This window comes from Mustela lutreola, chromosome 1 (genome assembly GCF_030435805.1).
Source record: "Mustela lutreola isolate mMusLut2 chromosome 1, mMusLut2.pri, whole genome shotgun sequence".
Classification (NCBI taxonomy): Eukaryota; Metazoa; Chordata; class Mammalia; order Carnivora; family Mustelidae; genus Mustela; species Mustela lutreola.
In genome coordinates, this window is record NC_081290.1 from 228,290,593 (window position 1) to 228,306,117 (window position 15,525).

The 15,525-nt window shown below is 38.9% G+C and overlaps 1 protein-coding gene across 4 annotated transcripts in view; it reads left to right on the forward strand.

Moving 5' to 3' along the window:
- PAK1 (p21 (RAC1) activated kinase 1) overlaps positions 1–15,525 on the forward strand; it is a 149,236-nt gene that overhangs the window by 102,252 nt on the left and 31,459 nt on the right. For all 4 annotated transcript variants that reach the window (XM_059188195.1, XM_059188212.1, XM_059188186.1 and 1 more), the window contains exons 4-6: positions 39–186; positions 3,654–3,691; positions 15,194–15,310. In XM_059188195.1, the coding sequence (XP_059044178.1) occupies positions 39–186; positions 3,654–3,691; positions 15,194–15,310 (303 nt within the window). The remainder of the gene's footprint in view (positions 1–38; positions 187–3,653; positions 3,692–15,193; positions 15,311–15,525) is intronic.

The window sequence follows — 15,525 nt, forward strand, 5'->3', positions numbered from 1 at the left end:
CTATGCCTTCCTGATAGTGTTGTATGTTTCTCTTATAGGGGATGCCAGAGCAATGGGCTCGCCTCCTTCAGACATCAAATATCACTAAGTCAGAGCAGAAGAAAAACCCGCAGGCTGTTCTGGATGTATTGGAATTTTATAACTCAAAGAAGACTTCCAACAGCCAGAAGTACATGAGCTTTACAGGTATGGGGCTTGAATCCAGAGCAGTCTAGGAAAAAAAAGGGTTTTCATCTGGGTGGAAAAGTTCCACATGCCTTTCGGTGTGGGGTAAGGAAAGAAAGTATTGGGAAGAGTGGGGATGGTACTGTAAGGTGGAATTTTGGAATTTGAGAGCCAAAGTGATGGGTCTTTGCTCTTAGACTACACATTTTTAAAAAGTAACATGACACATATATATTTAGCTTCAAAATGGGAATAATAATTCTTGTCTCAAGAGATTGTAGTGAAGAATAAATGAGCTCATTGATATGAAATTTCTTTTTAGGTTGTAAAACAGCACCATGGAAGTGTAGCTGTCATTAACATTATTAAATTTAATATCATTAAGTTATTTAATAACACATGTGATGTGTATCTTTTAAGTAGATAAGCCCAATTTCTTCCTCAAGGAATTAATTATTATCAGTCAAATGTAAAACAGGCCACTAATAATAAATGTACTTTAGATATACCCTCTCTGTAATAGACTATGTTTTTCAGAGTGCTTTTAATGACAGAATTTGGATTGGAATCCAGGTCTTCTAATTCCCAGATTAGCATCTTTTGAGTTTAATACTTGCCTCTAGTAATTCTGTTTGGACCACCTCTTTCCATAGCAGGGGGATTTTTCTTTTCCAGGATAAGTAACCAGAAGGCCTACGTTTCTAGAAACTTGCCTTTTATAATGTCATCTTAGAATGTTAGAGCAAGATATATCCTCAGTATATACTGCTCCCAGTTCCCCCTTGTTTTGCAGACATTAAAGCCAAAAAAGTCCTTTCTAATGTGGCTAAATTGGTGGCAGAACTGACCTCTTAACTCCAAGTCTGGTGTTATTTTCAGTGTTCATGCTGTCTCTTTCAAAGAGCAGTATTGTTGGAGAAGGTGAGAACCAGGATGAACGAGCTAATTTTGAAGGATGCTTTCCCCAGCAAGTATCTGGCCTGTATCAAAGGGCACAGATGGTGAGGAGGACAAACTGCAGCTTAACTCATGCTGCTGTGGATGGTACCCAGGAGAGGGTCATGCATGTTCCCAGCAGTATTTCCTTCCTCACGTCTGGCCCCGCTGGCTCTGTCTCTTTTCCCATTGAGGGACTGAGTCATTCCAAGGAGGAATTGGGGTTGAGCGGTGCTGGGTGGGAGAGTTTTCTAGTCAGGATGTTAGAGCTTGTGTTTTAAGGCATTTGTCATGAACGTCGGATGAGAAGCTGGCTTCGAAGGCCTCAGCAGCGAAGTCTTTGGAAGAATCTCTGTTTATGTGTACATGTGTGTAGATGTGTACAAGGACCAGATATGTGTATGGAAGCATAGCTCTGTGGGTTTTCATATCTTTGGAATTAAAGTCCATTTAAGTATTTGTGAATTAACCTGTGTATAGATACACACATTAAGATAAATGTGTATATATGATCACCTGTGCAGGCACATATGAATAACACTGTATATGTCTAGAATGTGCAGATATGTGTTCATACAACTCCTTCCATGTGCATAAATTTGTTCACACGTGTGTGTGTGTATGTGTGTGTGTGTACAGAATTTTTAGTTTTTTAGAGGTTGAAGTCCAGGGCCAGTTCTAAGCAAAATTGTATATTTAGCAACATTTTACTTTTTTAAAATTTATTTTGTAAAAAGATGTTATTGGACAGAGAGAAAGTGTGTCACAAGCAGGAGGAGCTGCAGGCAGAGGGAGAGAGAGGCAGAGGGATAGCAAGAAGCAGACTACCCCCATCCCCAGCAGGGAGTCATCTGATGTGGGGCTCTTGCCCAGGACCCTGGTATCTGAACTGAAGGCAGATGCTTAACCAACTGAGCCACCAAGCACCACTGGCACAGTTTTTTTTAATGCCATCTCTCTCCTTTTCCTATTTCCCTTCTTCTCATACTGTTGATTCTGAGACTACCTCAGTTTGTATGCTTGCACATAAATTAATTTCATTGATCCTCATGACGGCCTTGAGGGGTTGGTATGGCAAGGACTATTATCCCCATTTCACAGACTTGGAGAAATTAATTAGGCTTAGAGAAACTGAGTTACTTACTCAGGGTGAATTAACTGATATGTTAGGGAATTATGTTTAAAGTATATCCTGAATTAGTTTCTCCAGGGTACACCTGGCTATTCCCAGGGTTTTTTTGAAGAATATATTGTCACAGCTTGTGGGTTCATGATTTGTCGTAGGATCAAAGAAGCTGTACCTGACACTTTCTTATATGATGGAATTGGGATCTTGGACATTCTCTGGACTTGGTTCTTGGTGAGGAATATGTTGGATTTGGTAGAATATTTCTCCTCCTTAATTCCACTGGTGTTGAACTGGCTAAGTCAGTTTCTTCTTAGGTCTGTAGGAATTTTTTTTTTTTTTTTTTTTTTTTTTTTTTTTTTTTAAAGATTTTATTTATTTATTTGACAGAGAGAAATTACAAGTACACTGAGAGGCAGGCAGAGAGAGAGAGAGAAGGAAGCAGGCTCCCTGCTGAGCAGAGAGCCCGATGCGGGACTCGATCCCAGGACCCTGAGATCATGACCTGAGCCGAAGGCAGCGGCTTAACCCACTGAGCCACCCAGGCGCCCCGGTCTGTAGGAATTTAAGTATAAAACCAAACATGATATTTGGCTTTTAAACTTAATTTCTTGCTAAGATCTCCATTGAGTCTGTTTCATGTTTTATTAAATATAAAATATCATCAATTATAAGTTGCACCATTATTTTATATACCACTAAAGAAGAAAAAGTTGCCAATTAAACTGTGAAATGCCTTTGATTGTAGGGCACATCTCTCTTCCAGAAATGTTAGTGTAAAAAATTTACATTTCAAAATCAATGAAATGTGATAATTGCCTCATTGAGGAAGCTTGAATCTATTCTTAGAAGTAAGACCCTGCCTTAAGTTAGACTTGACATGATTAATGCTTCTCTTTTTCTAAACCTTAATTTTTCTTTCCCTGTAGGAAATAGACATGGATATAGAAAGATCCTTTTTAAAAGCTGAAGCCACAAGCTGGTCATGATTTGTCATGGATAGCTCAGGACATGAATTCTTTCTCTTTCTAGAGTGCAGGAAATTTCCTTGACCTTTGAGACCTGATGATGTTAGAGTTGGTGATGTGGATACAGTTCTATCATAGTATTTAGAATTAGACCAGGATACAAATGTTGACTCCTGTTTAACCTGTGTACCCTGGGCAAATTACTTAACTTCTCTGAATCTCAGTTTCCAAATCTATAAAAGTAGACATAATAATTGTACTCAGAGCTGTAGTGAGGATTAAAGGAAGTAATGTGTATAATGTGCTTTAGTATGGTGTCAGGCCCATAATACCGTAATAATATTATTTTTATTCTCTGAGTCTGGCAAGGGCTTGATTGGATAGGCTTCCTTAGCTCTCAAGAATGGATTAATTGTGATTATTTACTGACTGGGTCCCTTGTCTTTTTACTTTTGCAGATAAATCAGCTGAGGATTATAATTCTTCTAATACATTGGTAAGTTTTTATTTTCTTCATTCTGATATGGGCAGGTCTGGTGGTTAGGGATCAAGACAGGGTGGTAGATGCATAGCCTGGACTGGGAGACACTCATCTTGGTCACTCCCTGTCCCCCACTTGCCAGCCCTCATAGTTCTTATCTATACAATAAAGGAATTGGACTGAATAAACAGTAGGTATCTCTTCTAGATTTGATTTTTTTTTTAAGATTTTATTTATTTATTTGACAGAGAGAGATCACAAGTAGGCAGAGAGGCAGGCAGAGAGAGAGAGAGAGAGGAGGAAGCAGGCTCCCTGCTGAGCAGAGAGCCTGATGGGGGACTCGATCCCAGGACCCTGAGATCATGACCTGAGCCGAAGGCAGCGGCTTAACCCACTGAGCCACCCAGGCGCCCCTAGATTTGATTTTTTAGTGTTCCAGAAATCCTAACCTTGGAACCAGAACTGACATCTAGACTCAGTTTTTTATTTGTAGCTTTGAAACCTTGGGAAAGCCAATTTGCCTTTCTGAACTTCACTTTTTTCATCAATAAAATGAAGATGATACACTTTCCTTTACCTGGACATGTCTTCAAATACCTGAATTGAGAAGAGAATTCCCTCTTTTTTGTTGGTAGGGTCTACAAAACTGGATTAGGACTAGTTTTTGGAGGGAGCAGATTCGGTTCATTTAAGGTCATCCATTCTGTTCTCTGACACTGTATAGTGAAGCCCTGTCCCTTAAAGGTATATTATAGGAATCACTGATGAATTGGCTGGAAAGTAAAGCTAGGTGACCTCATCCTCAAAACTTTAAAAATAGAACTACCCTGTGATTTTGTAATTCTACTACTGGGTATTTAAAAGAATACCAGAATAGGAATTCAGGATATATGCACCCCTGTGTTTATAGCAGCATTATTTACAATAGCTAAATTATTGGAAGCTGCCCAAGTGTCCATTAATAGGTGAATGGCTAAAGGAGAAATGGTGTGTGTTTGTGTATGGGAGTGTGTGTATCTGTGTATCTATCTGTATATATATGTTTATATATTTTTATATATAATGGAATATTATGCAGCCAAAAAAAGAATAAAATCTTGCCACTTGCCACAACATGGTGGTGCTAGAGAGTATCATACTAAGTGAAATAAGTCCTACAAAGACGAATACCATATAATTTCACTTGCATGTGGAATTTAAGAAAAAAAGCAAACGAACAAAGGAAAAAAAAGAGAGAAACTAAGACTTTTAACTATAGAGAACAAATAGATGTTTACCAGAGGGGAGGTGACTCAGGGATGGATGAAGTAGGTGATGGGGATTAAGAAGGGCACTTTTATGATAGCACTGTGTGATGCATGGAGTTGCTTCATCACTATATTGTACACCTAGAGCTAATAGAACACTGCATGTTACCTAAACTGGAATTAAAAAAGAAAAGAAAAGAAAAAAAAAGCCTAGATGACCACAAAGGTTTCTGCCTCTCTCAACTTACAAATTCCATTTTTCAGAGCAGATAAAGTGGGCTGTTGTTTGAAAGTAAGCTCTGATATGTATAAGAGAATACTATAATTCCTCACACCTGATGCTTTCTCTTGTACAAAGGTGGTTTTGTCATATTGATTTATTAAATATTTATAGAACCCCCACTCTATGCCAGGTCCTGTACGGAGAAATGACAATATGGAAATGAATCAGACATTGTCCTAACACCTAAGAATCTTCCTGTCTTATAAGCAGCATGAAGGCACAAGCAGTTACAGTACAGCATGCTAAAACTTCATAAAGCCAGGAGCTGTCTGGCTTTTTATTGCTGTATCCAGGGCATCTGGCAAGTAACCACTTACTGAATAAAAGGTTGAATGTATAAGAGAAAACTTCTTGATGGTAGAGTCTGAGTTGAGGAGTTCATTATCTAGGGCAAGAATTGAGACAGGAGGATATTCCAGACAAAGGGAAAATAAATAGCATGTGCAAAGACAAGGAGGTTCACAAGGTATGCTTTTATAGGGAACTGCAAGTGACCTGTTATGATTGGAATGTGAAGTGTGAATGGATGAGAGGCTGGTGATGAGGAGGAATGGTGGCAGGTCAGATCATGTAGAAGTTTTATCTTTATCTTAAAGGTAATGAGAAGCTATTAAAGAATTTTAAACAGGGGAATGGTAAGTTCTAACACAATACTGAGTCACCATCAAAATACTTTAATCCATGCTTCTAGCATTAGGGACTGGTTTACTTTGAGTCATTTACATTCCTATCAATCATAAAAATGTTCACCTGTCCAGGACCTTTGTAACATACTGGTTCCTTTCTTACTCACTATGTATTTTAATCTTCCCTGGAGTTTAATTAGGTGGGTATTATCCTTGTTTTATTGAAGATAACACTGAAATTGGGAGGGCTTAATGGCAATAGGTATCTGATGCCAGTCTGCATTGCTTTCCCCTGGTTCATTCTTTCATCAAATGGAAGAGATGTAATTAAAGAAAGGGAAAGAATTTTTAAGTGTTAAGATATTTGGGAGTTTCTCCCTATTATTGAACAGTAAATTTTTTTTTTTAAAGATTCTGTATAAACAAAATTTGACAGAGAGATCACAAGTAGGCAGAGAGAGGGGGAAGCAGGCTTCCCACTGAGCCCGATGCAGGACTCGATCCCAGGACCCTGAGATCGTGACCCGAGCTGAAGGCAGCAGCTCAACCCACTGAGCCACCCAGGCGCCCCTGAACAGTAAATTATTGAAGAAGAGGTCTAAACAAAGCTGAGCTGTGCTTTGTGGTTCAGATGTGTTTATGCTTTTACAAGAGTGACAACTATCATTTATTGAGGGGCCAATGTGTGCCAGGCACCATGCTAATAACTGTTTGTGGTTGGTATGGTTAGTCCTCACACTTAACTTGTGAAGAAGGCATTACCCATCCCCATTTCACAGGTAGAAAACAGACTTGCTTGAAGACTCATAATTAGTGGTGGTGCAGAACCAGATTAAAACTAAGGTGAGTCCCAGTCCAGGATACTTTTCACTGTGGCAGAGGACTGAGAAAGATGTCAGAGAGGTCTTATAAAGGAGACTACAGTAAAGCCATAGCTATGTTGTCCTTTCATGAGGAGGAGGAGCCCTGGGGCTCATGCCATATGGCAGAGAGAATAACACCTGCTTGGTAAAAACCTGGCTTAGTATCTACAATTAAAACCACTGAGTTTGTCAAGGACATTTTATCCCCCAATTCTTAACATTTTTCCCTGTGGTTCAGTATTCTATATTTCCTTACTAGTTTTACCTGAGGGATTATGATTTGCATTGTGATAGCGTATCATTATTTTCCATATTGGTTTCATACAGATCATCCCACTTGATTTGTGAAATAATTGGATGGAATTGTTATTCCTATAACACAGGTTAAGAAATTGAGATTCAGAGATTAAGTGACTTGCTCTCTACCCTTGAATAAATTAGTAGGAGAAACCAGTACAAAATTCTGTTTTCCTGAGCATTCATTTATTCATTCATGCTATAAATATTTACTTAGCACCTTCTTTGTGTCCAGGTGTTGGTGACACAAAAATGAGTATGCACTATCTTAGTCCTTGAGGGAAAATTTAACAACACATGAGAGGGATGTGGGCTGCAAGATAGGTATGAGTAATGTGTGATGGGGGTCATATTTGATAAACTGATTTATTCTGCCTGGTAGTGCAGGGAAGTTTTCAGAGTTGTTGGTCCTAATGATTTGTTCATTTAAAAACCACGGTCTTTAAGATTCTTTCTAGCACAAAAATTCTGTTACTTGTGGCTTATTGGTATGAGGTCTGGCTCTCAGATTCTATAGCATTTTAATTCCTGAATTTTCATTTATAAAACAAACAGCTGTTATGTGATAGGTTCTTTTGGTGTTGGAGAGTCAAGGACTGGTAAGGTCTTTGCACTTGATTTCACAATTTAGTGAGGAATCAGAACATGTAAACAGGGATTCATGTTCAATTCATAATTCAGGTAAGCACAGGTAATGATCCAGGCAGATAAAAGGGAAATTCTTTCTGGTCTGAGGTAGCATGAACAAAAGCCAAGTTAAGCATCTATCCTTTCAATCCAAAGACCTAGAACTGTGTGCTGGAGCTAAGGAGATCTATATAGGAGAAGAGCTTCTCCTAAGCTGTAACTTAGGAGAAGGAGAGGGGACAGTGGAGAAACAGATTCACACATTTTAGTCTAAACTCACATTTTAGAAGATTCCTCTGGAAATTGGGTCAGGGTATTAGAATGAATTCATATATCTGTCTCTCTTGCTATGCCAAATTTCTTAATTTCAGAAAAGATCTATTAAAAAAATACAAAGCAGTGCTCTAAAACAAAAATAGAACATAAATAAGCCATTGTCAGAAATTCACAGGATAGAAAGCAAAGATCAGATTGATGAAAATAGAAGAAGCCATAGCTTAAAGTATGTGAAAGAGAAAGCTCCTGTGAAGACAAGAGTAGCTGATAGTGTATATAGTACAAGAAGAAGCAGGAAGGAGTCTTGCATCATCTTCAAGAGTAAATTATTTAAAATTCTGCATTTGAAACAGCAAGGGCAGTCTTCATCTTACAGAGAGCAAAAGGTAGCAGAATTTTGACTCTAAGCTTAAGCCAGGTAATTTCTTTTTTTTTTTTTTTTAAGATTTTATTTATTTATTTGACAGAGAGAGACACAGTGAGAAAGAGAACACAAGCAAGGGGAGTGAGAGAGGGAGAATCAGCCTTCCCGCCAAGCAGGGAGCCTGATGCTGGATCCCAGGACTCTGGGGTCATGACCTGAGCTGAAGGCAGACGTTTAACAACTGAGCCACCAAGGCGCCTTAAGCCAGATAATTTTCTAAAGAAAAGAAACTGCCTACTTGAAGAGAACTTGTGCTGTAGGTATAGGTGCTTGAGAGAGAAGCAGAGCAGAACCTGAGTTAAATACAGATCTCTGCAACAGGTATGAAGAAGGGGAAAAGGAAGAGTAGGTCTGCAGTGGAAGAAAATACATTAAATTCTCTATCCCAAGAGTAAATTTTTCATACTTTGGATAATTGGAAGGAGAAGAATCTCAACCCTACATGTTCTTCTATGCCAACATACTCTAAAGTGATGCCTGCCAACAATCACATGCAGACTCTCTAACTCACATGTAGATTACATCAGACCTCCCATTCAGGAGACAGTGGAGAAACAGATACAACTGCAGAAGAAATCCGTGCTGCTTACATGCACTGATCAACCTAGTTCTTCACTTAGAAGTATGAATAGATAGCCCAGGATCTCTAGATACTGGAAGGAAGGAAAGCATTAAAGAGAAGGATCAGATAAAGAAAGTAAAATTGGACCCAGAGGAAATCGATAATTCAAAGAATTTAAATATATATATATATATATATATATATATATATATATATATAATATGAACATGTGTTATATATATATATAATTACATATATTATATAACATATTATACAGAGGCTTTATAGATGTTGCAGCCACAAAAACATACTGCTATTAGACCAGAGGATGAAAAAGAGTTCTTAGAAATGAAAAATGTGATTAAAGAAATAAATTCAGAAGGATTAAAAAATGCATGTAAGAATGAATAATATGACACAAAATATAAAAACTGGAAAATTGGGGGAATCAGGGACACAGGGATTTACTTACGGGGAGATTCAAGAAGAATTAGAGAACTGGGGCACTAACATGGAAAAAATAATCAAAGGAAAAATAGAAGAAAATCCCTCAGTTAAAGAAAAGCACGACCCTTCAGATGAAAGGGCAAACCAGTTATCAGATCAGGTAACTGCAGAGACCCAAGGATAAAGAGAAAGAGCTTCAGACATTTCAAAGAAAATATATACCTGATGCTCCTCATTAGCATTAGGGGGCTGAGGAACAGTATCTTCAGAGGTATGAGAAGAATTACTTAGAACCAAGAATTCTGTACCTAATCAAACTAGCATTTAAGAATGCATGAGGTCAGGGCTGCCTTGGGTGGCTCAGTGGGCTAAGCCTCTGCCTTTGGTTCAGGTCATGGTCTCAGGGTCTTGGGATCGAGCCCCACACTGGGCTTTCTGCTCAGCAGAGATAATATATAAATAAACAAACAAACAAACAAATAAATAAAATCTTAAAAAAAAAAAGAATGCATGAGGTTAAAATAAAGACATGAAGATACAGTTTAACCACCCATAGATAATCTGACAGACTAACAGATAATAGCAGTAATTATCTGTTAGCTGAGTTGATGATGATTAAGAATATTCCCTTAAAAATTATTTTTACCAAAAAAAAATTACTTTTACCCCAGTATTAGATGAAAACATCAAATAGGATTAGAATCTTTGTAGTTAGTAGTTGTTTTTCTGGGATCTCTTGTAACCACTGTCCTGGCAATTCCTTTGTTGTTTTCTTTGTGTTGTTCCTTCCTCATTTTTGGTTTACTTTTGCAGTTTGGTAGAGCTTATCTTCCAGTCGCTTTGAGAAAGTAAATGGGAAGTCAATATTTTAGTGCCTTCCAAGTCTTGAAATGGAGCATGTCTATTCTGCCCCCAGATTTGATTGATACATTGGCTAAGTTCTAGATTGAGAATAATTTTCCATCAGTATTTGGAAAATACTGTACTTTGTCATGTAGCATTCAGCATTGGCTATTGAAGTCTGAAGTCATTTTATTCCTGCTTCTTTGTGTCTCGCCTATTTTTTTTCCCTTGAAAAGCTTGTGGCATCTTCTTTGTCAACATTGGTTTGAAATTTCATATTTATATCCTTATATTCATCTATTTATTTTGCAAGGGGCTTTGTGGACTCTTTAAACCTTGGAAATTCAAGCCTTCAGGTCTAGGAAATTTGTTTGACTTAATTCTTTGATGATCTCTTCTGGTTTCTTTGTTTCTTCTTTCTGGAACTCTGCTGTTTAGATTTTGGAGCTCCTGGACAGATTTCCCCATTTTTATTATATTTTCTCTATTTCTCTTGCCTTGATTTTTGTCCTGATTTTTTAAGTTAACATTTAATGTATTATTTGTCCCAGGGGTACAGGTATGTGAATCATGAGGCTTAGACATTTCACAGCACTCACCATAGCACATACCCTCCCCAATGTCCATACCCCAGCCACCCTATACCTACCCTCCACCCGCCAGCAACCCTCAGTTTGTTTTGTGAGATTAAGAGTCTCTTATGGTTTGTCTCCCTCCCGATCCCATCTTGTTTCACTTTTCCCTTCCCTACCCCCCACAACCTCCCTGCCTTGCCTCTCAATATGACAGTTGTCTTTCTCTGATTGAGTTATTTCACTCAGCATGATACTCTCTAGTTCCATCCACCTTGTTGCAAATGGAAAGATTTCATTTCTTTTGATGGCTGCATAGTATTCCATTGTATATATACACCACATCTTCTTTATCCATTCATCTGTTGATGGATATCTAGGTTCTTTCCATAGTTTGGCTATTGTGGACATTGCTGCTATAAACACTTGGTAGCATATGCCCCTTCTGTCCTGATTTTTTGTTCATGCAACAATGTGTCTAGTTTTTTGCTTAGCATAAGGTTTGCAGGGTTCATCTATGTTGTAACATGTATCAGTACTTCATTCCTTTTTATGTCCTAATAATATTCCGTTGTATTGAGATGCTACATTTTTAGAAAAGAGTTTTAATTTATTCATTTGAGAGAGAGAGAGAGAGAGAGAAAGTAAGAACATGAGTGGGGTGAGTGTAGTTAGAGGGAGAGGGAGAAGCAGACTCCCTGCTAAGGGTCATGACCTGGCCGAAGTCAGATGCTTAACCATCTGAGCCACCCAGGCACCCCTGATATACTACGTTTTTAATCCGTTCAAAAGTTGATGGGCATTGGGTTGTTTCTACTTTTTGACTATCAATAATGCTCATTCATATATGAATTTCGTGTGGCTGTATATTTTCACTTCTCTTGGGTATATACCCAGGAGTGGGATTGCTAGGTCATATGATAACTCTGCATTTAACCTTTTGAGGAACTGCTGGGCTGTTTTCCACAGTGGCTGCACCATTTTACACTTCTACAAGCAGTTTGGAGGGTTCCAATTTCTCTGTTTCTTCCCCCACATCTGTTATTCTGGTTTTTTATTATAGCCATTTTAATGGGCATGAAATGGTATCTCACTGTGGTTTTGATTTACATTTCTCAGTGGGTAATGATGTTGAGCATCTTTTCATGTGTTTATTGGCCATTTGTTTATCTCTTTGGAGAAATGTCTTTCCTGTTGTTGATCTCTAACTTAATTCCATGGTGTCAAAGAATACGTATTATGTGTTTTTAATCCTTTTAAATTTATTATGATGTGTTTTGTGGCCTTGCATATGGTCTATCCCGAAGAATGATCTATATGTGGTTAAAAAGAATGTGTCTTTTGCAGATTTTGGGTAGAATGTCCTGTATATGTCAGTTAGATTGAATTGATTGATAGTATTGTTCAAGTTTTCTGTAACTTGGCTAATTTTTAATCTTTTTTAAAAGATTTTATTTATTATTTGACAGGAAGAGATCACCAGTAGGCAGAAAGGTGGGCAGAGAGAGAGAGGTAGAAGCAGGCTCCCTGCTGAGCAGAGAGCCTGATGCGGGGCTTGATCCCAGGACCCTGGGATCATGACCTGAGCTGAAGGCAGAGGCTTTACCCCACTGAGCCACCCAGGGGCCCCAATAATTTGGCTAATTTTTATTCTCGTTCTCTTAATTATTGAGATCTCTTTGAGGTCTGTTTCAGCTTTTACTTTCTGCTTAGCTCTTTTGAATCTTAATTATATGCACACAGCTAAGCTTGTAAGACTAGTGTGAGGCCTCTCTTATGTCTGCTGTGCCTTTAATCAGCCCCAGCCAGAAATTTGTTTGCTCTATCCAGGACTACAGTCTCAGGCTAGCAGATCTGAACAGTTGGCCTCTTTTGCTAACCCCCCTGGGAAGTCATATCCATTGACAGCACCACTATACCTGGGCATTGTCCATTGCTCCAGGTGAAAGTGATTCCGCTTGGGTGATGTCATTAGAGCCTGCCTCATCCTGGAAAAACCCCCACTCTAACAGAGCTGGGTTGGGATGGATGGAAGCAGCTCTGAGCCAGAACATCAGAGGTTCCTACTGCTTTTATCTAGAGTTCAGCAGTTTTTATATCGTGAGTGTTTCTTAGCAACATTAATAGGCCTCGCAGAAGTATTGGGACATACCACACTTGTTTGCATCTCTGGATCTTTGTACTTCTTCCACCTGCTGTGAATATTCTTCTCCCAGAGAGTCCATGGCTTGCTCTCTCAATTCATTCAGGCCACTGCTTATTTGACTTCTCATTAGAGAGCCCTTTTCCATGATTACTCTATTTAAAGTAAAACTTCCCCACTCCTAACCAATTACTACTCTCATATGTAAATCTTATTACTACCTGGCACTTTGGTAATTTATTTCAACTGCATTTTCTTCTAAAATTCAAGCACAGGACCAGGGACTATATCTATTTTGTCCTTTCATAGCCTCAGAACCTAGAGTAGAGCCTGGTACACAGTGAATGAATACATGAGTTGAAGTCACTGGTGTTTTAAAAAGAGATTTGTGGTTATTAGACATAATGATAACTTAATTGATTCCTTTCATCTTTCTAGCTCCTTAGCACTTATTTACAAAGTGTTTTTATGCCACATCACTTCATTTCATCCTCCAGTGGCCCTTTGAAGTGTCATTATCCCTATCTTATAGATAAGAAACTTGTGACTTAGGGTGGCACAGCTTTGCCCAAGGACACAGGAATAAGAAGTGAAAATCTGGGATAAAATCCTATATCTCTTGATTTTAGTATTGTTAACATTACCACTCAAAGCCATTACCTGTGGAAATAAAAGGTGTTGCAAGGGAAAGTGATGAGATCCCCTTTTCTGCAGAGTTTTAGGAAGTAAACACACCTTTTAAACTGTGTTTATAGTATACATTGGGGCCACCTGATGATGAAGAGGCTGCTGAGTAAGTTTGTTCCCATTTTGGGTTTATAGTTAAATTTTGTTGGGTGGAATAGTGGGGAGAAAAGAAAATAGAGCAGAAAAATAACAAAATACATACTTTGACAGGGAAAGACCTCTATTGGATTTTAGAACTGGAAGTGACTTAAGGTCACCCCTCAAATTATACCACTCTTTTCCTTCCACATTCCTCAAATGATGAAACTCGAGACCAAGGGGATAAATTCTTTCACTGTGGTCACCAAAACTAGCCGCTTACATATAGCTGGGCTGTCAGTTTTTAAGTTATGCCCTGCACCAGTGGTCCTATTAGGATCGATGAGATTGCTAGTTTTTTCTTAGTGTGTCAAATGTGGTAAATACCAGTCTCCCACACAGGAGTTCTTGTCTAGTATTCCACTAGGTAAGTTCCTTCATTTAGCTCCTGTCATTCCAACCCCTGATATTCTTCTTTCCAGAGGCCCCAAATGGCAGGCAGGAGGGGAGTTCACCCTCTCCCTGTCTCCCATACCAGACTATGAGCTGCTGTAGGACATGGACCATCTTTTTCATTTTTGTACCTCTGTGTCAACAGTATCATTACACTATTTTACTGAATACAGAATGGGTGCTCTGAAAATATCTAAAGCAGTTGAGTTAGGCCGATATATATTAAAAGATCCCTATTGCCTCTCTGGTCCTGTGCTGTCATCATTTAATCTCTATCAGAAAACTCATGTTTTGGAACTACTCTGTCTCTTGAATAAACAGAAATGGTATGATATTTTTTGCCTGGATCTGCCCTAAAGTCTGCTGCTCTTGGCCCAGGTTTGTTATAGTTTGCATGGAAAAATTAAGTTGCTGAGATTATAGCAGATTCAATTAGCAGTGCTGATAAGGTTCATTCTTGGATAGGGCAAAAGATTAGTGAAATGGATAGCATCCAGGCTGAGGAGAAACTCACAGTGCTGTTGAGGCAAGGAGCTCCTGATCCTCTGTATCTTCAGGTTGAGGCAAGGGTAGCTGATGCCATAATGTGTCTAGTAGGTTTTAGTAAGGAAAGGAAAAGGAGAGGCAAAAGTCTGTCTGGACTCCCATTTACCCTATCAGAAAGAAATAAGGAATTATAATGATAAACTTCATAAAAATTCAAGCTTTTGATCCATTTCCCACATTTTGTATTTTATTACCTGTTCAGCGTGGAGAGTGAAATTCATGGAAAAAAACTGTGAGCTTGTCTTTACAATTTGGACTAGGGAAGGCAAATAGAGAATCTGTAAGCTGGCTTCCCAATCTACAACTAGGCTTTGGGTAGGAGAAGGAACTCCCAAGGGACTGAGAGGAAAGTAGTGGCTAAAAGAAGAGAGGGAAGCTGACTGAGTTCCTGGGACTGACTACACAAAGGTGGAGAGTGTGGAGGCTACTGTGGGTTTGAGAAGGGGTGTCAGAATGAGATTTCTTCTGGGGATTGGTGATCCTGGTAGCTTAAGTGTCATGTCAAACTGGACCTGATAAAACTGGCTTTTTTCTGCTGTCCAGAATGTGAAGACAGTGTCTGAGACCCCTGCAGTGCCACCGGTTTCAGAAGATGAAGATGATGATGATGATGCTACCCCACCTCCAGTGATTGCTCCACGCCCAGAGCACACAAAATCTGTGAGTTTGTGGGGATGTGAACAGCTTCTGGATTTATTAGAGCTTGCAGGGGTGGGATGGGTTGGTGCTGAGGTCTAGAGGTTTAATACTCTGGTAGGGGTTCTTGGATTTTGGAGCTGGTGAAATCACGGAACCACCTTGACTGAAAAGTACTTTCTGTATGATTAAAGACAAGAAATGGTATATTTATTTGTTACTGGTTTGCAGATAGTCCT